General features: G+C 52.2%; 1 protein-coding gene across 2 annotated transcripts in view; it reads right to left on the bottom strand.

The window, feature by feature from the left end:
• The window catches only part of TFCP2L1 (transcription factor CP2 like 1), a 58,418-nt gene that overhangs the window by 11,020 nt on the left and 23,652 nt on the right, over positions 1-23,746 (bottom strand). For both annotated transcript variants that reach the window (XM_004759777.3, XM_004759778.3), the window contains 8 exons: positions 12,536-12,612; positions 11,869-11,974; positions 11,099-11,205; positions 9,870-10,022; positions 6,415-6,525; positions 3,599-3,690; positions 1,912-1,960; positions 1,725-1,818 (listed from right to left, as the gene is read on the bottom strand). In XM_004759777.3, coding sequence (XP_004759834.1) covers positions 1,725-1,818; positions 1,912-1,960; positions 3,599-3,690; positions 6,415-6,525; positions 9,870-10,022; positions 11,099-11,205; positions 11,869-11,974; positions 12,536-12,612 — 789 coding nt within the window. The remainder of the gene's footprint in view (positions 1-1,724; positions 1,819-1,911; positions 1,961-3,598; positions 3,691-6,414; positions 6,526-9,869; positions 10,023-11,098; positions 11,206-11,868; positions 11,975-12,535; positions 12,613-23,746) is intronic.

The raw sequence follows: 23,746 nt of genomic DNA, 5'->3' as shown, positions 1-23,746 counted from the left end.
TACAAAAGCCAAAAGGTCCTCACCAGCTGTGCCTGCCCGTCCCTGTCTCCGTACCGTTTAGCACACTAACACAAGCACACGTAACCCAGCACAGGACACTGAGGACCCATGCTCGTCGAAGTGCAGAAGTGCACAGCTCCCTGCCTGTGGCCTCCTCAGTGCAACCACACTCTGGGACACGAACGAGAGGCAGACGTTCCCACCTCCCACTGGCACCCGTGCCAGTCTCGCCCCCACCTCTGGGGAACCACCGTCCTGACTCCTCATCTCCTTAAACTTTGCTGAAACTTTGAAATTTATGTAAGGGGAATGGACAAGGATGCACTTCTCCTATGTCCAGCTCCCTCCCTCCCAATTCTGGTTAAGGGCTCATTCATGCCCATGATTACATATTCTTCATCGCACGAATACAACCTTAGTCCCATGTCCATTCTCTGCTGATGGGCACCAGGGTTGCTCCCAGCTGGGAGCGATGATGAATAAAGGTCTATGAACATCTTACCGTGGATGCAGTCCCGTCCTCAAAGCCCAACAAGTCCTCTAGAGCCTTGTGCCCTAGGACTCTCCAAGGGACAAGTATGCTATCACCTTCCGCTGAAAACCAGCCAGCAGTCACATGGCCAGGAGCAGTAACATCCAACCCCTTTTTCAGGCATAATTCTGTAAGCACAAAGGCTCCCTCTACATGACAAGTAGAAGCCAAAATCCCTCCACTGTTCTACCAGGCCTCTCGGTCCCTTCTGACCTCACCTTCCCCAGTCCACTTGGCCCCACTCATCTGGGTGCTAGGCTCTGTGGCCTCACCACTGGGTGCCAGGCTCTTGTGGCCTTTGCACTTTCTGCCTCCTTGGACATTTCACTGTCCCCCGTAGCCACTTAGCTCCCTTGCTCCCCTGGACCTAGCCTCTGCCCAAGCGCACTCTCTTTGGCACCCCCAAAATGGCAGCATCCCTCCCTGCTCCTCCCCAAAACGAGCCAGGCCCCTCCTCTGAGACTGCCCACCACCACAGGGTCATGCAGCACTGAAACATGGGGTCCGCACACCTGTGCAGACTCAAAGCTACAAGCTCCCTCGGAGCTCAAAGGAAGCCCCACCAAAGCTGAGCTCAAAGATGACCGTGAGCAGTTTTCCTTCCACTGTCACTGACGTGCATGGGAGCCACTGTCCTCGTAAAGTACTGACCTAGTTCTGGTCAGTACTTTACTCCCGGTCGTTCTGGACTGCCTCGACTTGGTGGCAGGGTTCACCTCTCTGCTTACCGTTATGACCCACAGCCTTGGCCCCAGGTCTCTGTCAGACAGCCCCACCGGTGAGGGCTTGAAGGAAGCCACAGCTTCCTCTCCTCCCTATGGCTTCACTGTCATCTCCCAGGTCAGGGCTCCAGAGAAAGTGTGACACACGGGTGGCGGGGTGATGGGAAGAGCCAGAAGGCTTGCCGAGTGTGCCCCAGCCCACCTGGTGCAGGAGGCCCTTCCGGGGCAGACTGGGACCCACCCTAGAGGACCCAGATGGTCCACCCTGAAAGCCACACTCGACTCGAAACTCCCAACAGACAGGACATCCTCCTTTAGCACTTGGCTCAGGGTCAGCAAGTGAGTAGGTGACCCATGCCATACCGGGTCCCAGCCCGGCAGGCAGTGCGGCCAAGTCCAGGAAGCCACCTGGCTTTGTGATGTGTTTCTGGGATCCCCATGGGTTCTACCAACAACACAGAGATGCGCACCCGAGAAGCTGGCGAAGAGCCGGCAGAACTGTGAGAACCTGTTTCGGTGGAGCCACTGCTGGGCGTCCTGGATCGAGGCTGACGGAAGCAGGTGCTGCAGGCAGAGAGAGAGGAGGGGGCCTTGACATGAGCATGCCGGGTCACCCCAGGGACACACAAGCTGGAGAGCCCAGTGGCACACACTTACATCATTGCCCAGCGGCAGGGTCTCCACCGGGTGCGTCGGAGAACTGTTCCTGCAAAAAGAACCAGAGATCAGTCACAGGCACAGCCCCCTCTCCCAATGTGGCGCTCCTCCTCCCCTCATGGAATGGCCCTCACTGCAAAAGCAGCAGGGCCTCAAGAATTCCCCAGGTCAGAGACATGTTGGCAGAACTGCCCACGCAATCCCTCAAAATCCCTGACCAACCCTCCAGGGCGGACACAACGTTCTGGCTGGCAACACATCACAGCTAATGAGCACCCCTCTAGCCTGAGCTCAGGGTCTACAGAGTCTCCCACCCCCCACCCCCGCCAGCCTCAGCCCCAGGGGAGGGCAGGCTACCCAAGGATCCCCAAGCACCGTTTGGGTGCCCAGACAGCAGCAGCCAAACCCCTGCCCTGAACAGGGAGCCGCAGTCTGGCACCCACTGATGAGGAGAATATGGTCATAGCTGGAGGCACCTGCCCTCCCGCCAGGGCTCACTCATGGGGAAGGCACACCTGAACACCTGCATTTTTAAGTTAAGAGGAAGATACAGTTTTAAATATAAATGACCCTCCCAGACAGAGACTGGAGAAGGCACAACGTGGAGGGACGCAGGTGTCTCACTCTGATTTAAACGGACAAGCTGGGGTTACTCTGTGTGTACCTTACCACAGTGACACTAAAGAAAAGGCCCTCGCTGGGATGACCCTCAGATGGGTCGTTAGTGACAAGAGCTGCCCTCTGTGCAGTGTCCATGAGGCGCACCGTCCCCCAACCCTGAACCAATCCTCACCCCCTGCTAGTGGAGAACATGAGGCTGCGGAAGGTTAAGAACTCACCACTCACTCCAGAGATGGGGATTTAACACTGGGTCCACCTGAATCTGAACATGACACCTAGGCTTTGTGTCCCTGCCCTTCTCAAGGAAGCCCCTTGTGACCTTGTGAAATCAAATTCACGGACACACCCATTCTCCCGTTAGTCAAGGTCTCTGGACGCCAAGCACGGGCTCTGAAGCGCCCACAGGTTCCACACCTACCTCCTAAACCTGCCATGGTCTCCCTGCTCCTGCTGTCCCCCCAGAAACAGGATCAGGATGTCCAGAGCCATCACAGTGGTGCCCTGAGCTCTTCCCAGCGCCCCACAGCCTGGGACAGGTCCGCCAGCCCCTGCACGACTGTCACCTCAGAGGCAGTGTGGCCTGTACACTTCCAGAGCCGGGAAAGCGGGAGTGAGGCCACTCCTGTGGGACAAGCCCTGAAGCCCGGACCAGGGAACATCCTGAGCTGACCCGTGCTGCCAGGAGAATGCGTACAAGGACCGCAGAAAGAATGAGGATGGCCCCTCGCAGCCGTCAAGGGCTACCAGAATGGCTGCCTCCTAAGGCTCCATCTGTTGAGAAGGCATTCTGCCCTGGAGGGCACCCACAGGCCAACCTGCTTCCACGGTGAGGGGGAAGGCGTGGGACGCTGGGTCCTGGGCTGCTACCCCAGCAGACAGTGCTTACAGAAGCGTGTCCAAGCACAGAAACCCGTGCAAATATTCAAAGTCCCGCCCTGAAGCGCATGCTGATGCCAGCATACCAAGGTGGGGGGGTGGGGGGCAGAGGATACAGAGGAAAGATCAAGAAAGGAGCCTAGATCCATCATCACTCTAGGAGCCCCAAAGGAAGAGAGGGCGGACATACCCTTCGCCAAGGCCGAAGCTGTTTGGAGAGCCGTTGTAGCTTGGAGAGGGAGCACTGTTCACCTGGTAGGCCATGTCCGGCCACGGGGAACACTGCAGAAAGAGCACAGGGCAGCATGACTCAAGCGCCGTGACAGGAGGAACTCAGCTACAGATGTACTATCCCAGCTCCTCTCTCTCCCAAAGCAGCATCCACCGAGGCCAGCACAGGACACCACGGATCCCTCAACATTCTCCCACAACCTCCCAGGCCCCACATGAGGCAACAGAGTTTGAGTTTCCTAGGGCCATGCCCAAGCAATCAAGCCTGGCAAAGAAGAGACCTAAAATTCAGTCATTCCCAGAGCAAGCAAAGCAAGGCATGTGTCTCTGTGAGCTTTCTAGCAGTCGAATCATCAAGGGAAACATCATCCGTCCCGTCCCCTGGGTCCAAAAGAAAAGAGAGCTGACAACACAGGCCAGCTGCCCAGAGGCAGGTTTTCCAGATAAAGACAAATGTGTGTCCATGCATAGAAGAGGGAGCAATGGACACAGATAACTTCCAAACAAAAGTCATCAATGAGGATCAGTACTGGGGCTCCGGGGGGGTTCAGTTGGTCAAGTGTCTAGACTCTTGGTTTCCACTCAGGTCACCATCTCAGGGCTGTGAGTCAGGCTCCGTGCTCAGCAGGGAGTCTGCTTGTCCCTCTCCCTCTGCTCCCCCCACTATTCTCTTTCTCCCCACACCAACCCCCACCCCCGCCAAAATAAATAAGTAAATAAACAAATAAATCTTTTTTTAAAAAAATATAGGAGTTCAGTACTAAAACCTGCACTATTTGAAAACAGAATCAGCCGACAGGCCCTGGAGAGCAGAGGGTAGGTAAGCGCCTCCAAAAGCAAGCCAACCCCTCTGGACATCATTCTGTATCTGTTACACGTCAGGCATCCTGCTAGGAGCTAAGGGAGACACAGAAGACACGACAGATGTGATCCTTGACCTCAAGGTAGTTTTGTGCAGAAGCCAAAAATGAACATACGTGAGAATCACCCAGACAGAGACAGCAGAGACATACAGGTTTTGCCTGTTGGGGAAGCCAGCGGGCCAAGTATTCACTTTTTTCCCTTCCCTGTGATGACACCTCCTCAGAAAGGGCCAATCTGAAGCATTCCTGAAGATTCACTATCACCCATCGAGCCACAGGCTGGTCAATATTTAACTCTGTTGTGCGTGTGGACTGGAATGCCGTGGCGCTAACCCCGGGAGCGGAGAGGTCGACAACCTGTCACGGACGGGGCCAGGCCGGGGTTGTCACCAGCAGCACCGCGTGCTGACAAGGGCTTGGACAGACATGGTCTGAAGCACCCCCAGCGCTCTCCTCCAGTGAGGGGATGTCCAAGGAGAGTCAGGAGCAGGGAGGTTCAGGCTCAGCCTGGAAGGGAAAGGTGTCTGGAGGCAGAGGGTGGTGGGAATGTGGAGGGCACCCTGCGGGGCCTGGCACTCTTCTGCTGCTAAGTGAGTAAGCCAGGCTCTCCCTGCACCATAGCTTTCTGGCCACTGTCACTCTGAGCCTGCTGAAACGCCACTACAGGTCTGTCTGTGCTGCAGAGTTAGCTTCCGTACTCTGCCTTGCTGCAAACACCCTTCTGCATACGGCTTATTACACCTGCTCGCACACACACCCCCCTCCCAGGACCAGCCACTGTTCTCTTAGCTGCTCTGTGCCCAGGGCCTCACTTTAACCATAGCTGTAACCCCCACCATGGCTAGTTCTGGGCCTTATGCATCTGTGGGGGCCTTCTGGGCCAGTCGCACTAGGCAATGAACAAACGCTCCCAAGTTGGGCTGACTGCAGAATGCAGGGGGGAATAGTTGGATTTTTTGCTTTTTTTAAATAAAAAACAGAGCCCAGGAAAAGGAGGCTCCAGCGGTAACAAGTCATAAGAGGAAGCAGTGCCTGTGACAGTGTTCATCTCAGAAGTACACTGGACAGAAGTACAGTTCATCTCAGAAGTAAAGCTGTCGTGGGGAGGGAAAGATGCCTGAGAGTCTGAGTTGGGGGAAAGACATTCCAGTATCCATCCCAACTACAGAGCAGCTTGTAGTTTGCGCCCCCTGACCCAGTGAGCCTGCTGAGAACAGAAGCCTGCAGAGACTTCTACCATATGCGGACCTTCACACTGCCGCGGTCACTCGCAGCACCCTATCGACCAGGAGCCCAGGAAGCACCAAATGTGCACCAACAGGCCATCATGCACACAACGGAGCCACACCTCTGGATAAAGAACCAGAAAGCTCTGTACGAACAGATGGGGAACAGACTCCAAGCAAGGCTATTAAATAAAGCAAGTTACAGAACAGCGTGTCTATGTACACTGTCAGTGTAAAAACAGCGGGCGTGGGTGCACTGGCTTCACCAGCAGAGGAAGCTGGGCCATGTATGTGAAGACCCAGGGATGACAGCTGTCCTGGGGAGGGAAAGCTCGAGGCTAGGACAGTTTGGATAGAGGTATTTTCTGATGCATACACACTCTCTTCTGTTGGATTTGGGGCCTTCACCTATTAAAACAACAATCACCTGACTCCGGAAATTGCCAAGAGCACAGAACAGGAAGTTACTTCGGAAACACTGTCCCGGCCCCCCCGCCCCCCTCCCCCCGCCCCCGGGGGTTATCATGTGAACACAGTTCTGAACCCGGGAACCTAACACAATTTCATGGGCACTGTTTAAAGAGGCATTCACTCCCCAGTGGGCAAGTTTCAAGAATCTAAACCAAAAGGCCAAAGGCCCAGGGTGGCAGGGGGATCGCATGCACCGCGACACCAGGCCAGCTCACCTCTGTGAGAATGGTGGTCTCATAGGACGGCTGGTACTTCTCCTTCTCCTGGGCCGTTCTTTTCTCCATCTTTTCCCGGTCAGTCTTCTGTTTCCTGTCAGCTCCCTTTGGCTACAAGTGCAGAGCACAGGGGTCCCATCAGTCCAGAGTGGGCAGAGGCAGCTCTCAGAGAAAGACCCAGGGCTTGATGACAGTCCCCAAGGCCTGCATGCTCCCTGCCTCTCCCCAGGGCCCAGGGGCCAGGAGTCCAGGCAGGATCTCCGGATGGGACAGCACCTCCCATACCTCCGAGGCATTAAGCACTCAGTCATCTTCCTGGAGCCCTTCCCCTTCCTCACCCCAGGGCACTCACAGCCTGCCACTGGGTCCTGCCACTCAGCTGCTCAGGGGGAAATGCTTGCAAATAATCTCTACCAGAGGCCAGTGGCCCATGGACAAAACCCTTGGGAACACAGCCAACTGCAATGCATTCCTTGGGTTACTGGTGGACAGTGAAGGAAATGGAAGAAGTCAGGGCTGCTGGTGGGAGTCTGGTCTGCACCTGTGTGCTGGGAAATCCTGGACGCATGGTCAAGGTCTCCTGACCCCTCCAACTCCCAGCACTAGCGTGCAGGTCGCTGCTGGCACACCTCACAAGGGATACCCCCTCCAGCTTCAAAGAGCCTGTCTTAGGCGCCCAGCAAACGTGAGCAACTTACAGAAGCACTACGATTTCCATCATTTACAGGTAAGGGAGGCTCAAGTGACTTGTTAAGAATGGAGAGGAACCTACTGCCCTGGCTTGTCAGAGTCTTAAAAAAGGAAAGAAAGAAAGAAAGAAAGAAAGAAAGAAAGAAAGAAAGAAAGAAAGAAAGAAAGGAAGGAAGGAAGGAAGGAAGGGAGAAAGAAAGAAAGAAAGAAAGAAAGAAAGAAAGAAAACCAAAAACGTGAAGCAGAAGCAAGTGCTGACCAGGTGAAAATTCAAGAGAGCATGTCCCAGTATATACCACCAGCATGACCTAGCAGCCCCACTCCCGGGACACTCACAGCCTGCTTGGTGGCTCCCAACACTGACTCCCAGCAGCCCCAGAGCCCAGAACTGCACCGTCTGCCTGCGGATGCCACAGACCGTGCACAGGGCACACTCAGTGAAAACCATCTCCTCAATGCCCCCTTCAGGGACTTTCATCCCAGAATGCACCTTCCTCATGCCACATAGCTTTTCGTTTCCAGCTCAAGGGCATTTCAGGACATAGCCCTGAGAGTGATATGAGACCCACTTTAGACAAAGCTGGGTTTGCAGGGGGGCCTCTGGGAACAGCAATGACAGATTAAATGTTCTGAGAAAGACCAGGCCCGCAACCCCTATACCCTGGTCACCTGCCCTACCAACCCCCGGCCTGGCCCCTGTCCCTAACAGGAGGCTCGTCCTCCCTGTCCAGAAACCAGGCGGCAAGCCCACGTGTGGGGTCAGCACTTGGTCCGGCAAGGCCTGTGGAGAGCTGGCTGGTCAGGAAGGGGCTGCCTGTCCTGTCAGAGGCCCTGACACTCCTCCCCTACCCCGAGCCTCAGCACCTGGCTCCAAAAAGCAGGAGGCATCCCAGTGACAGGTGACAGGGGTGACAGTGTAGAAATGACAGCCAACCTGGTGAGACCACCTGGCGCTTGCACACACCTGCTGGCATTGCTTCTGTGATGGGGCTGGGTGCGTGGGGCAGCCATACCTCCCCAGGCGTTCTGAGAAGCCAGCTTCAAGTGACAGGGGCCCCCATGCCCCTGCAGGAGATGCCAAGGCCTTCCCTGGGCCACTCAAACAAGGCAGCTTCAGATCCATTCCTCAGGGACAGGTGGTGTGTGGCACAGGAGCCTGGTGGGCAGAGCCCTCACCCCTAAGCTTCTGCCTCGAGGTACAGAAAAGAAAGCTGCTAGGGGGCCATGGGAAGGACTAGGCACTCTGGGGGCGTGGACGTGGGGGGCAGACATGGTCCATCTCTCCTGCCCAGTGCAGCCTCTGAGCCCCAGGAATCCCACTGGATGCCACAGGACCAGAGGACAAGGACGACGAGCAGGACTACACATGTGGTCTGTACAAGGCGGGGACAGAGATATGACTGGGACAGGCAAGGACATCCGGCAGTGCAGCTATGGGGCCGTCCACAGCAAGTCAGAACCGCGAGAGTCCAGAGCGGGCCATAAAAAGACCAGAGGCTACGGCGCCCACTGCACCAATGGACAGGCTTAGTCGAGAAGTGCTCCCCAAAGATGGCCAGGTCCTCACCCCCAGGACCCTGAGGCTGTCACCTCACAAGGCTGCAGGTGGAATCAGGATGGAGAGCAGTGGGAGACGGGACAGGAAAATGATCCTTCAGCATCCCAAGGGGTCCTACGTCATCACAGGGCCCGTGAAAGTGGGCTAGGGACGGGGGAGAGGAGGCTGGAGTGGCGTGACCACAAGAGCCCAGCGCTCCTGCCAGTTCTGCGGAAAGGTGGATGGGCCACAGGCCGAGGAACACAGAAGCCTCTAGAAGCTGGCAAAGGGAAAGAGAGGGAGCCTCCGGAATGGAATGCAACCCTCCTCACACCCTGACTTGAGCCTAGTGAGACCTTGTGAGGCTGTGGACCTCCAGCCCTGAGGAGTAATATATGTGTGTGCCATGAAGCCACGAAACCTGTCATCATTTGTTTCAGCAACAACAGGAAAACAACTATGGTGGCCTTGCAAGGAGTCACCATCCCGAAGCCGGTTTCTGAGGGGGCTACCGCGATGGCCCAAAAGACGCTCCCACCATGACCAGCGCCTTCCCACCTGGAAGGGAATCATTAACTGAGCCGGAGCCCGCCCCTCCCTCACCCCTGCAGAAGCCACAGGCTCTGCTGTGACCCTCCATTCCCACCACCACCCCCCCGCCACTGCCCATCTTTAGGCAGTGACGGTCCAGACAGATGAGATGAAGAGTAGTTAATTAACAGGCAAGTGCACGGAGTGGGCGGGGAAGGAAAAGAAAGGAGGTCCCCGCAAACATGTTTCCTGCTCCAACAGGAGGCCACTGTAGAGGGAGATATGGCTTCCGGCCCTCCATAAAAACATCTGGGGCCGGGACGCCCGCACGCTGCCTCCTGACCTGATTTTTAAGGCGACTCTAATGGGCAACTACAGAATCCGTGGTCAACTACAAAGTGCTCAGGAAGAAAACAAAAACCTAAAAGCGTTCGATTCCAGACAGTCTTACAAAGCAGAGCTGGGCATAGCCACCAGTGATGCCGGATGACAGAAGGTGCCCCGTGCAAGAGGACACCCACGGGGAGCAGACCTGTCCGTGCAGGATATGCCAGCTCGTGCTCCTGGGGGGCTCGGGAAGCCCCAGGCCCATGGGACACAGGGCTCCCTGCTGGACCTCCAGGGGGAATCCCAAAGGTCAGTGCGCTGCCATCACTGTCCAGCACAGGCGGGGACCCCAGGGGCAACGCTGTCCTACCTTGAACACCTTGATCTGGCAGCTGGCCGAGTGCAAGTGCTCCGTGTACTCCCCATTCTCGTTCTGCTTAAATGTATCGATCTGCACCCGGAAAGGCACGCCCTTCTCACCCCCGTGCTTCCTGGGAGTGAACTCGGTGCTGATACAGTGCACCTGGAGGGGGAAATGCGGGCGAGGAACAAGGAGAGGGCTGAGGCCAGGCCCTGGACTCCTCCAGGGCCCCTCACCAAATGGAGGTTTCCATTCTGCCTCTTCAGGTGCACACCTGCCTCAGCTTCCCTGCTCCCCACCTATGCTCCCATCAGGGCCATGGCCTCCCCACCCCCCCCTTTATAAAGGACATGCCCTCCCACCTCTGTCCCTTGATCTTACAGGCCCTGCCTGACCAGCTGCCTCCTCACCACTGCTCAGGCCCACAGACCCCAGCCGCCTCACCCTCTACTCCCTCCTCTCCCTTGGCAGATCCCCCAGACTGCACAGCAAGGACCACAGCTCAGTCCCCAACAGCCCTGGCGTCCAGGTTATTGGGCCAAGCCAGAAACAGGACCAGAGGCTGCATGTTACTGCTAAGTAAATACCTGCTACAGAAAAAGGCACTGGAGAACATATTTCTTATTATAATACTGTACTACTGCAATAATATACATTACTGTGATAATACAATAACATCATAGTCGTAACTTTAAAATATAATAAGAATATTGTAATTATGTAAAAAAATAAATCACTAACTTTCACTGAGCAATTGCTATGGACCAGGCACTGCAGTAATGACTTCAGGTTCATTATCTGATTTATAAGACAGGTGGAAAAACTAAGAGGCTCGGAAAGGGACATAGACTGAACAAGGGAATCTAAGTCAGCCCAGTAGCACAGAGACCCCGCCATGCCCCTGGATCCACACCATGTGCTTGAATCACTGATTAATTTAATCACAGAAATTCTCCTAGAAAAATTTTATTACATATTATCTCTGCAAGGATATACTTATTCTATAACAAGCTTACATATGTTTAAGCAAAACCCACACAGAATTCTCCAACAGGCCAAGTCCTTTTCTAGCTCTAGGGACCAAGCAGCTCTGGGACTAAACTACACTCCTGTACCCCGTTCCCTAAATGTGCATCCCCGCAACAGAACAGGGCCCATGTGGGCCCCACAGGTGGACTGTTTTGAGGAACAACACACGAGCCCCAAAACTTTGGCCTCCCCCAAGGACACTCGCTTACCTGAATGAACGCCGAGGCTCTCTTCGAAGGGTCCCATAAAAATTCCACTGCGTTCAGTTGGGTCGGGCTGGCCCTGGGGTCCAAGATACCAACAGACAGTGGAATATCTGCACACACACACACACACACAAAAGTGCAATCGTCAGCCACTCCCAAAGATTTAGGGAAGGTCCAGATTCCTTCACCATAATTTGAAATGCCCAAAGTTCTGAAAACTGCGTTTCACCCAGCTCATTTGGCAGCAAGCCTGACGTGAACCGCCATGAAGCCATTTAGAGTCTTTGTCCCATTCTGGGTGAATGTTTTCTCCTGCTGCAGAAGTATCAGTGCACCTGATTGCCTACTGGGAGGCATCACCTATCACTAGGGGCCTCCATGCCCTGTTTTAAGAATTCTGACCCCTGAATTCCAAAACCCAACTGGCTTCCAGGGTTCTAGATGAAAGACGACGGAACAGTGTCCAAGACCCCAAACTCAGTTTCTGTTGCCCAACTCTGCAATGCCCATTCTGCCTTCTGTCACAGAGCAAACTCCTTTAAGGCGGGACCCTCTGCAAAGCCTTCCCTGTGATCCCTGACTGCAGGCCTTTGAATGAGAGGTCCCCAAGGGCAGGCCTGGGGGAATGGGCGAGTCTGCCAGCTCCCACAGCAGCTCACCCAGGGCAGGAATGCACTAAGAGCCCTACTGAGGGAGGCATGCGTCCCAAGGCATCCAGGAAGAACCCCAATGTGCTCGGAGTGCCTGGGGCCCCTCGTGGCCAAGAGACTCACCGATGTCCAGGATCCGGTCCCCGGGCCGGCTCCAGCGCCATCCCTCCAGCTGCTGGTGCTCTGTGTACTGTAGCCGGCGGTCATGGAAAACCACACGGATGATGCTCTAGGGAGGACAGGCCAGGTAGAGACAGCTAAGTATGGAGACAAGAAGGACCCAAGAGGAACCTCCCACGAAGGCAAATGTCCCACCTTTTAAGACTAAGACCCCTCCTGCCAGAGCCTTCCTTCACAGCTCTCTGGCTCTGTGTGCCTCTCCCCACTCAGAACCCCAATCATAGATAGTGAGAATGAGGACTATCCCCTTTTCCAGAATTACTAAGTGCTTTACATACATGGCTAATCTATACTCATTTTCATGCAGATGAGACAACTGCTCAGTAAGGGGCAAAACTAGGCTCACATCTCAATCTGTCCAACCCAGAGCCTGTTCAGTCAGCCCATGCCCCTTTAGCTCTCAGAACCCCCTGCCTGACCCTGGCTACTTAGACAACATGCCCCAGGGAAAAGGAATCCCTTTCCCAGTCTGGAGCTCTCCCCAAACCTCCCAGGCACTCCTGACCCCCACCTCCAGCAAGCCCAGGTTTCCTGACCCCTATCCCTACCAGGCTCAGGTTCCCAGACCCCCAACAACTCCTAAGGAGGGAGGGTGTCCCCACAGCCTTGCCTTGACGTATTTTGTGTTCAGATCTTGGAAGTCTCCCAGCTTCCGATTCTCCAGCAGTCGGATTTCGTAAGACTGACCTAGAGCAGGGTGAACAGGACATTCTCCATTTCTGAGGGGTTTCAGACCTGGGGTTCACCCAGACAGTGGCCTTCTTGACCTCCTCGGTGGCCCACCCAGGCCTCCAGACCCCAGGGGACAGAGCGAGGAGCCAATGGATGGCCAACTCAGACGGCTGGCTCTCTGGGCCAAACAGCCCCCAGCCCAGTCTGTCCCCGCCTGGTTGCACCTAAGACACCCCAGGGAGCAAATCACATGTCCCAGAAATAGCACCTCCACAATTTTCGAGGGATTCAACAAAATGTAGTTAACATTAAATTTATGAATGAATGGGGTGCCTGGGTGGCTCAGGGTGTTAAGCCTCTGCCTTTAGCTCAGGTCATGATCTCAGGGTCCTAGGATCAAGCTCCACATCGGGCTCTCTGCTGGGCGGGGAGCCTGCCTCCCCCGCTCTCTCTGCCTGCCTCTCTGCCTACTTGTGATCTCTGCCAAGTAAGTAAATAAATAAATCTCCAAAAGAAAAAAATTACGAATGGAACGTCACAGTTCTTTAAAAAGGACGCCCCCATTCATTTAGATGGAGAACTCAGGCACCCATTCAAATCCACGTGACAGTAAATAAATGACCATACCCTTCTCCAGAGCAGTTAGAGGAACGAGTAAAAGCCTGTTAAACATTGTCCCTAACTGCAGAATGAAAAGCATTTTCCCAAGTTAAAAGAATTCCATGTATTTAAAGGGTGTGGGATTCCATTTGGTGACACTGCACCAGCGCAGGCTGGTTCAGGAATGCGCACAGGGAAAAGGCAGCATCCACCTGACAGACACAGCTCGCATCTATGAACAGCCTGAAGCAAGCAACATGCGTTATCTGGAAGTGAAACACAGTCTGAAGAAATAGGACACATCACGTTCCTAGATGGGAAGGCCAGTTCTCAAATGATGTCAGTTCTTCCCAAATTAAGGGAGTGCTACGACTCTAAGACACCCGCACATATTTCACAACTTAATAAAAATGTTTGACAAACTGAGAGAATGAATTAACGATGGTAAATCTGACTGGCTGGCTAAAATTTTTTTTCTTTTTAACTTTGAGATACGGATAGACTCACAAGAAGTAACAAAAATAGTACAGAAAGGTCTTGAAAACCTGTCCCCCAGTGTTCCCAGCGGTGGGAGCCGAGGTAAGTACGGGACACCAGTGGAAACCAGGAAATCAGGAAGAAACCATGGAAACCGGGAGGCTGACCACTGCACACGGCAGTTCCCACTCAGCTACAAGCCTGACACAGAACTCCCTGGGCCTTTGCAGGGACTCAATTCACAGCAAATACATCAAGACAAGTCACCAGAGGAATGAAGTCAACCTTCTTAAGGTCTCATGTGAACATGAATCATACTTACCAGACACTCAACAGGGAAGGACTTTCTGAAACAAAAACTGGAGGAAAGGGAAATCTACCTATATTAAATTCTCTCTACACACACACACACACACACAGACACACACACACACACACGAATTAAACTTAAATGCAAACAACAAATTAGAACTGCACAAACCCAGTGGGTAGCAGTTTTAAAACAGCTAAAACAGCCATGATTAGTAGAAACACCATGCTACTACTGCCTGCGGTGGGTAGAATGCTGCCCCCCCCCACAAAAAAATCCCTCCTACATATCCTCATCTCTAAGACCTATGAATGTTGTCTTGTATTTGGTAAAAGAGTCTCTACAGATGCAATTAAATTAAGGATATTGAGATGAAGATATTCCTGGATTATCCCGAGGTCCCTAAATCCTTTGACAAGTGTCCTTGTAAGAGACACACAGGGAGACAGAGAGGAGGCAACATGACCAGCAGAGACTGGAGCAACACAAGCCAAGGGACCCACCTGAAGCCCCCAGAAGCTGGAAGCTGCAGAGAATGGCGTCTCCCCTAAAGCCCTGCCAAGCAACACGGCCCCCTATGGGACTGCCAACTTCTAGCCTCCAGAACTCTTAAGAGAATAAACTTCGGGTGTTCTGTGTTAAGCCAACATGTTTACAGTAATTCGTTAAAGCAGCCACAGAAAGCTGATATACTCCTCCCTGCAACGAATAACAGAATGGGTGAGGAACCTGCAATTCCATCATTTATTCCAAATATTGGCTGACAACAACCACTATGAAACGCCACATGAATTCTAGGGACTCGGAGATGAGCCCAACGGACACAGGGCTGTGTGTCACAGAGCTTGTTCCCATGGCTCTCGCCTGGCCTGGAAAGGAGGCTGGCCATGTGCAGAAATACCCACTCAGCCAGTGCCCTTCCCAGCTGCTACCAGCCCATGACAGGACCAGTAGACACAAGGACGGACCGAGTCCCCATCCCCCTCAGAACGATGTGCTGGGCACACTTCCTGTCAGAGGGAGAAGCACAAACCCCAAACTTTTAGCCTGCACACCTGCCAGCTCAGAAGTTGCAACTCACAGAAGGGTCCTGCTGACCTAACCAACACACTTCTAGCTTTTGAAAAAAGCCAGATTTTTACCATACATTTCCTGGCTCCTGAGCCAACATTCCCTTAACAGGGACGTAAAATGGAGCTTCACACACCCTAACTGGTTTTTCCAGTGTCCTCCGCCTTCTTCCTTTCCTTCCAAGGAAAAATGTAGCCAGCTCCAGCATGAGGCCCAAGGCCCAAGTGCTCACCACCCTGGGTTTATGGGTGCCCCAGAGCCCAATTAATACTGATCTGCAGCTCTGCAGGGCAACCCCAGCTCATGCAAACCGAAGGCTCCTCCTGCCCCATCCAGGGCACTTTCTTGAGCCTGAGTACAGAGTCTGGAATCAGTCCTAGTTAGGTTGGGTCCTAGGCCAGGGGCTAGGCCTCTACCTGCTGTGGAGACCTGACCCATGCACTTCCTCAATGCCTCTGCCACCACCCATCCTTGTCCCTTCTTTCTGCATGCACACTTTGTGGAGCCCCTCCCTCCCTGCCTGCCTCGAAGCCAACACTGCTGGGGCCAGGCCCACCTCCCCAAGCCCAGCTCTCACACAGGGTGGTGCCATCAGAAGGCCATGGTCCCTGCTCACACACACTGATGAACAAGGTCACAAAAGCAGAATTGACCCGGGGCACAGGGGTACCTCTCTGCTCGGCCAGCATCATTGTGGGACATGGGTGGGAGCTACGAGAGTGGGCTCTGGGAAGGCAGAGTATGTCTGTTCTGCTCACCACTGCACTGTCTGACACACAGCAGGGATCAACAAGTGCGCAAATATGATTTCATATTCTTTACCATGCTGCTCTGTGCTACGACCATAGGGTTTGCAAAACTAAGACCCAGTCTCGCCTTCAAAGGCAACAGTCTTCTGGAGTGTTATCATACCACACAGGAAAAGCACTTATATAGGGCAGAATTTGGAAAATCTAAGAGACAACAAAGATCCAAAGTTGGGCAACACTCACAGAGAATGCTGAGGGAGGAAGGGTGACAAAGGTTTGAAGCGGGAGATAACACTGGAGATGGACTTTGAAGAGTGCGCAGGACTTCTGTTGTGGAGGGGATGAATGAATGAGCAAGTAATCCCAAGCAAAGCTGAGGCAAGGTGGTGGGAGGGGAAAGGTGTGCCTCTGGGGAGCAAGAAGTAGCAGCTTCCATTCACTGGCTTACATAATGGCAAAGTCCTGCTTGGGATTAACTCATCCAAACCTAAGCATAAGTCAATAGCTTGAGACCAGGGCAGCTTAGGATCGTGAGCCCCACTGAGGGGAGGTGGCAGAGGGTCAGAGAGATTACCTGACTTGGGCAAGCTTGCACAACTATGAAGTGGCAGAGCCAGGAGCAGAAGCAGTCTTGTTTCCAGAACCTACCACATCCTCCCTGGTGGGGATCATTTGCTGGGCAGAGGCCATCTGCAGTTCTACATGATTCTCTCTCAACTTCTCTCTTCTGGATGGTATCAGGTTCCCTCCTGCATCCTGACCGAAGTTTGCCTATAGCATTTCATGGCATAGAAACCTTCCCCATCCCAGGACAAGACAGGTTTTTTTCCATCCTTCCTTCTTCTCTCTAGGATTAGCAATAAAGAGGATTCCTGGGATGACCAAGTCAACCTGCTGGGTGATCCTGGATATAGCATGTTGGCTCCATTTCCTAGTCTATAAAAGATTCTGTTTCCCAGGGTGCCTGACTGGCTCAGTCGGTTAAGTATCTGCCATCGGTTCAGGTCATGATCCTGGGGCTCCTGGGACTGAGCCCCGTGTCAGGTTCCCCACTCAGCAGGGAGTCTGCTTCTCTCTCCCCCTCTACCCATCCCTCTCATATTCTCTCTCTCTCAAGAAATAAATAAAATCTTTTTAAAAATCCTATAAAAAATAGTCTGTTTCCCACATTCTAAATAACAATCTGGGAAGAAAAACAAGCACTACAGGAAGTGAGAAGAAAAGCCTGTTCTAATTTTCCGAATTGTAAAATGTGGCAAAAGAAAAAGAAGTTGGTCCTAAAATCAAGGAAATAGGGTAGTAAGTAACTGTCATTTAGTTTCTGTGCAGTTACATGTCAGAACACAGCCAAGCATGGCCCATTATGTGCACTACTTGATTTAGTTCTCTCGAGAGTCCTAGGAGGAAAACCCATTATTGCCCCCATGTTACAGATGAGGAAATTAAAATTAAGGTCTGGAGAAGTTAAGAATCTTGGTGAAGATCCAAACTGGCTCTGTCAGACTCCAAAGACTGACCACTTAGCCGAACTACTGCATCCGATCTCCAGCAGCTTCACAGGTCCCTTCTGATTCTAACATTCAAAGAGTCCGTCTATTACACTTCCTTCTGAATTTCTTCATATTCATCTTTTTTTATGACCCTCCCTCTCCCACACACTTAAAGCCTCCCCTTCCCTTACAGCTCAAATCCCAAATTCCCTCTGACCTCAGTTCCCGGAAGTAAGATGCACCTTCGAAATCTGGTGGACACAGAACCACACTGTGGCGTAAGGTCTGGTACTTGTTTCCTCATGATCAACTAGTCTCCCTGAAACACATATTCCTATTCCATTTAAAATACTCCAAAGAGATAAGCTTACAGAACCTAAAACCGTGTCATTTTTGGAACGGAAACAAACAGACCAAAAGAAAAGAGTAAACCCAGAAACAGACTTTTAGATACTTGGAAACTTGATCTATGACAGTGAGAAAAACACAGACTTTTTTTTACACAAGATTTTTATTTATGTATTTATTTGACAGAGAGAGGGGGAGCCGGGGGAGTGGGAGAGACAGAAGTAGGGTTCCCACCTAGCAGGGAGCCCCCAATGCAGGGATCATGACCTGAGCCAAAGACAGACACTTAACACCTGAGCCACCCAGGTACTCCAAAACACAGACTTTTTAACAAGTGTGGGATATCCATTTGGGGGGAAAAAATCCCTACCACACACCATGTATAATAAATTAATTCTAGGGGTGCCTGGGTGGCTCAGTGGGTTAAGCCTCTGCCTTCGGCTCAGGTCATGATCTCAGGGTCCTGGGATTGAGTCCCACATCGGGCTCTCTGCTCAGCAGGGAGCCTGCTTCCCCCTCTCTCTGCCTACCTCTCTGCCTATTTGTATTCTCTCTGTCAAATAAATAATAAATAAATTAAAATTCTAGGTGAATAAAAACCATAAAATAAAAGCAAAACCTTAACATTTCTAAAGAAAATATGAGATTCTTTCATGACCGTGGGGTAGGAAATGATTTTTTGAAGTAGACACAGATACACAAAAGGAAAAATTATGTCCATTTTATTATATAGAAAACAATGCTAAAATTAATACTGAGACACTTGTGAAAATGCCAGGGGGCGGGTGCCTGGGTTGCTCGGTTGGTTGAGCATCTGACTCTTGGTTCCAGCTCAGGTCATGAGCCCAGGCTTGTGGAGTCCAGCCCCACACCATGCTCACGCTCCGTATGGAGTTTGCTTGTCCCTCTGCTCTGCTCCTCCCCACACACTCGTGCTCTCTCTCTCTCCCCCTCCCTCAGATCAATCTTACAAAGAAGGAAAAGGAAAGGGAAATGGAAAGGGAAAAGGCAGAGGAGAGGGAAGGGGAGCAGAGGGGAAGAAGGAAGTTGGAAAGGAAAGGAAAGGCAGGGGCGCCTTCAACGACGACATAGTCTCTTTAAGTGGAACGACCTGGAAAACTGAGCCATAATAACCACCTTATGGAAAGAGAAAATGATCAAGACACACACACAGAGATGCTGGTCTCTACAAGCATGCGGTAAGCAAAGTAAGGTAAGATACCATCTTACATCCACGGAGGGGTAAAAATTACATTCTGACCGTATAAAGCATTGATTACAATGCAGAGAATGGGTATGCTCAGGCACTGTTGACAGAGAGTATTATACTGATATAACCATTTTGGAGAAGTCTGGCAAGAAAGAGTTTCATTAAGGATATACAAACCCTTCAGTCACGCAAATCCTATTCCAGGGGCACAGCCTAACAAAGCACCTGATGTGTGTTAGGAGACATAAAAATTGCTCCCCGCAGCCTCACTTATCATGGGGGAAAACTGTCAACAATCTATATATCCAGTACGAGGAAAGAAGATAAGGTAATTCTTTTATTTGATTTAGAATGAGTTTCTTTCTAACTGCACATAGCATTTAAAATGAGCACTCCAGGGGCGCCTGGGTGGCTCAGTGGGTTAAGCCGCTGCCTTCGGCTCGGGTCATGATCTCAGGGTCCTGGGATCGAGTCCCGCATCGGGCTCTCTGCTCAGCAGGAAGCCTGCTTCCTCCTCCTCTCTCTCTCTGCCTGTCTCTCTGCCTACTTGTGATCTCTCTCTGTCAAATAAATAAATAAAATCTTTTTAATAAATAAATAAATAAAATAAAATGAGCACTCCATGTAGATAAGTAGAGTGACATACCAACACGGAGAAATCTCAAAAGTCATAATATTAAGCAAAAAAAGTAGGTACATAGTAAAGACACCTGGCTGGTTCAGTCAGTATAGCATGCGACTCTTGATCTTAAGGCTGTTAGGCTCAAGACCCACAATGGGTGTAGAGATTATTTAAAAATAAATTATTTTTTTAAAAAGGTTTATGGGGACACGTAAGAAACTACTTATGTAAACTCTGAAGAAAAAAAAAATGATGCTGTTAGTTTTTATGGCTAACTACACAAGGAAGTAAAACATTTAAGAATCTGCATGGAGATTCCAACCCACGCCAACATTTCAAACCAACACCAACTTCACAGGGGGTTTTTGCTTCCAAGGAGGGAGGAAAGGCTTCAGAAACAGGTGAGGTCAGAAGCAAATCTGGCACAAGGCTGAATGAAAACTACATTGGGCACATGAGTATTTGTTCCCTTGTTCTGTGTAGTATTCAACTGATATGAAATACACACACACACACACACACACACACACACAACTGAGTGGCAGGAGGACACTTCGGGTGGCTGTCATCTGCGCTGCGTCCCTTGGACCCCAACACAGGGCAGTCACGGCGCCTGCCCCACCCCCCCCACCCGTGCAGTGCCAGTGACGTGCTGCACAGAGGACATTCAGCGACGCTGGCAGGCAGAGCCTTGACTGCACTCATTTATTTACACACCACTCCCCAATTCTGGCACTCAAATAAACTGCCTGTAAGTGATGAGCCTATTTACTTAATCAACCCACTTTTTAGTTTTTAAAACTGTGTACCATAGCTGCGTACAGAAAATCATCAGCACTTACCATAAATAAATAGCTACTGAAAAATGAGAGAGAGAGATGCATCTCCCATGGTTCTTCTGCATACTCCCCAAATTCCTAGGGAAGCCAGTCAGCACCACCCAGGTTTGGAGCCTGGGCTCATAGCTAGACCCACCACTGAATCGCTCCACTTGTGAGCCTCAGTTTCCCCATCTCCACGATGTGGACAACATGGTGCTTAAGGCAGAGGGCTGTTGGGAAGCCCTCACCGGGCAGTGAGTGGTGCACAGGTCTAGGGCTGGGTCTCAGACCTCCCAGCGGTGAGAATGCTGGCAGACAGCACTCTGCCGCAAGGTCTGCCAGCTGGTGGTAGTCCTTCTTCAGCCTCCCCCAAAGCCATCAGGGCAATTCCCTCTGCCCCGGCCCCACATTCTATGTTGGAGCTGTTCAAGGCCTTTTAAAAGCCAGCGGGAAGGAGCCCCAGGGTCAACCACCTGAAGATGCACACTAGGCCTCAGCAGGCAGCCCCCAGGCCAGCCCAGCCCAACCCAGCCCAGAGAAGCTGAGGTGCCAGGAGCTCTGACCCGCAGAGCCCCAGTGAGCCTCCCACCTTAGCACTCCAGCTTTAGTCCTCAGGGAGCAGTGAGGGGCCCCTCAGCTGGCCTGAGACTCAGTAGGGTGCTGGGCCACACCCCCAAAAATGGTTTGGAGCCTGCCAACGGGCCCTGATGCCATTCCCAAGGGTGCAGAATCTTCCCTCTACTGCAACCTTAAGACTATGGCCAGCCTCGGCCCCTTACCCTTCCTCACCTCCACCTCACACGGGAAGCAGCAGAAATGGAAGGAGGAGGGCAAGGATGGCGTGGCATGGAACAGAAACCTGCTCCCCCAGAAGGGATGTGGCCGCTTCACACTGCGCCCAGTCCGGACAGGTGTTCAACAGACCTTCGTTCTCTCTCTCTTCCCTCACAAGCCGTAATTTCTAATATCTTCTAGCTCAGACATCAGCCAACTTCCACCCCCAAGGGCCAGACAGTAACTAGGTTCCGCCTCATGGGCCACAGGATAATCTGCCACAACTCCTCGACTCTGCCACTGTAACACGGAAGCAGCCATAAACGTGGGAATGAAGGGGTGTGGGCTGTGTCCAATAAAACTTTACTTATAGACATTGAAATCTGAATTCTTATATAACGTTCACTTTTTCTGCTGACCTCTTCCTCCCAACTTCTTCTGAGGCTTTTGCAGCTTTGCTCCTTGGCTTTCTTGCACAATGCCTAAGTCAGAGCTCCTCGACTGGACTGGAAGCTCTGAAGGAGAGAACAGCTACTCATTTACCTGAATTGGGTGTGTGCACGCAAACACACACACACACCACCACCATCAGCACCACCACCACAGCACTGGCACGGGACAGGCTTGTAATTAGTGGTGGCAGAATTTGATACTAAACTCCCTAAAGCAGGTAACAGAGCTAGAACTAGTCAGCCAAAACAAGAAGAGCGTGAAGACATGTCGGCCTCCCTAAACGGTCAAAGAAATGCCAAGTGCCAGTAATGCCAAGCCGGTTTCATATATCAGACTGCCAAAACTGTGACTGCTATCGTCCCCAAACGACAAAATACAGGGCAGCCCACACACGTGCTGGAGGTGGGAGCCTCCTGGACATTTTGACATACCTATCAATACTGAAGATACACACAGTCTATGATAGAAATGCCCCATTAAAAACTTGCTGAATCATACTCACACGTGATTACACTTTATTTTTAAATGTTCTACACATCCCCTTATTATCTGAGCCTAAGATAACGCATCTCACAGTAGATAGAAAAGGACCCTTCCCAGGGCACCTGGGTGGCTAAATGGGTTAAAGCCTCTACCTCCGACTCAGGTCATGATCCCAGGGTCCTGGGATCGAGCCCCACATCAGGCTCTCCTCTCCAGGGAGCCTGCTTCCTCCTCTCTCTCTGCCTGCCTCTCTGCCTATAAATAAATGAGATCTTTAAAAAAAGAAGAAAGAAAGATAGGAAAGGACCTCTCCCTCTTAAATTCTTTTTTTTTTTAAGATTTTATTTATTTATTTGACAGAGAGGCAATCAGAGAGGGAACACAACCAGGGGGAGTGAGGGAGAGAGAAGCAGTCTCCCCACTAAGCAGGGAACCTGATGTGGGTCTCGAACCCAGGACCCTAGGATCATGACCTGAGCCAAAGGCAGATGCTTAATGACTGAGTCACCCATGCACCCCCTTTCCCTCTTAAATTCTATACATCTTAAGCATTAACTTTGTGGAAGACGGAATATATGACACGTGAATTTGAAAAACATACAAGACAAAGAGTAGAGAGTGCCTCGTACTGTTCCAGACATGTAACAGATATATCCACAGTCACAGCGATTGGTATTTTTTCTTCGTCTGTCAGGCCAGTACCCAATACCCAACCAGAGAGATGGGCATTTGGGGAAAACAGTCTATCCACCAAGTAGAACACCAAACACGTGCAGGGGAGGGCAGATACAGGGAGGTTCCTTCCAGGAGGGAGACCACCCTGAACACCCACAGGACAATACGACTGTGCCCATTTTAGAGGTGAGGATACCAAGGTGAGGATACCATTACCTCTAGAGAGGTAATGATGTGCCCCAGGTGACGCCGCAAGTTAATGGCAAAAACTCAGCAGCCTGTGACCCGGCCCAGGACAAGAGACAGGAGGGCAGCTGGGGTCAGGTCAGATGCCCTGGAGTTGAGCCTAGACCCTCCCACGTCCTGGCAAGTTCTCGAACCTCCCTGCATCTTCCCCTCATCTGCGAATGGTCGTGCGATTAAGCGAGAGAGCATGCCTCCGGCCCGGCACACAGCGAGTGCGCTCCACGTGCTCCACGAGCTCCACCAGCACTGGCCACCACCAGCACTTGCTAAGGAGCACAAGACAGGCTCTCAGGCTCTCAGCCCCATCCCTGCCCTTCCCACCGTACTCAGCTGTAACACAGATGGGCCCCTCCAGCCCTCAGGACAGCTCCACACACCCAGAGACCCGGCCACCCAAGGCTACCCAAGGTCACACAGTCAGGAGGCAACCCAACTGGGACCCGACCTGGGACGACTCCATCAGGGCCACCAGTCTCTTCCCGGCTGTCTGGGGGAGGAGCGGGAAGGGCCGGCTGCCCAGAGCAGGCCCCACCCTGCCTGCCTCCCCCGGGGCCCTGCCTGCTGGTGCCCTGGTTGAGCAGCGGGGTGCCCTGGCTGAGCAGCTCTGCCCAGCGAGCGGAACCCTGCGCAGGGCCTCCTGCCCGGATCGCGGTGTTCCCAAGAACAAGAGGCAATTGCCCGGGGCCAGCCAAGATTTAAGGCTTGTTTACTTTCCAACAGTTACTGCTTTGGGTAATTAATGCTACATAAAACATGATGGGAGGCCATCACTGCATCAGAGGTGGGAGCGCTGGCCACCACCAACGCTGTAGTCCCGTCA

Source organism: Mustela putorius, unplaced genomic scaffold (genome assembly GCF_011764305.1).
Source record: "Mustela putorius furo isolate JIRA1106 unplaced genomic scaffold, ASM1176430v1.1 tig00003867_pilon_pilon_pilon, whole genome shotgun sequence".
In the NCBI taxonomy this organism is placed as follows: domain Eukaryota; kingdom Metazoa; phylum Chordata; class Mammalia; order Carnivora; family Mustelidae; genus Mustela; species Mustela putorius.
Note: the sequence above shows the minus strand (reverse complement) of the source record. Positions and strands in the feature narration are given on the sequence as shown.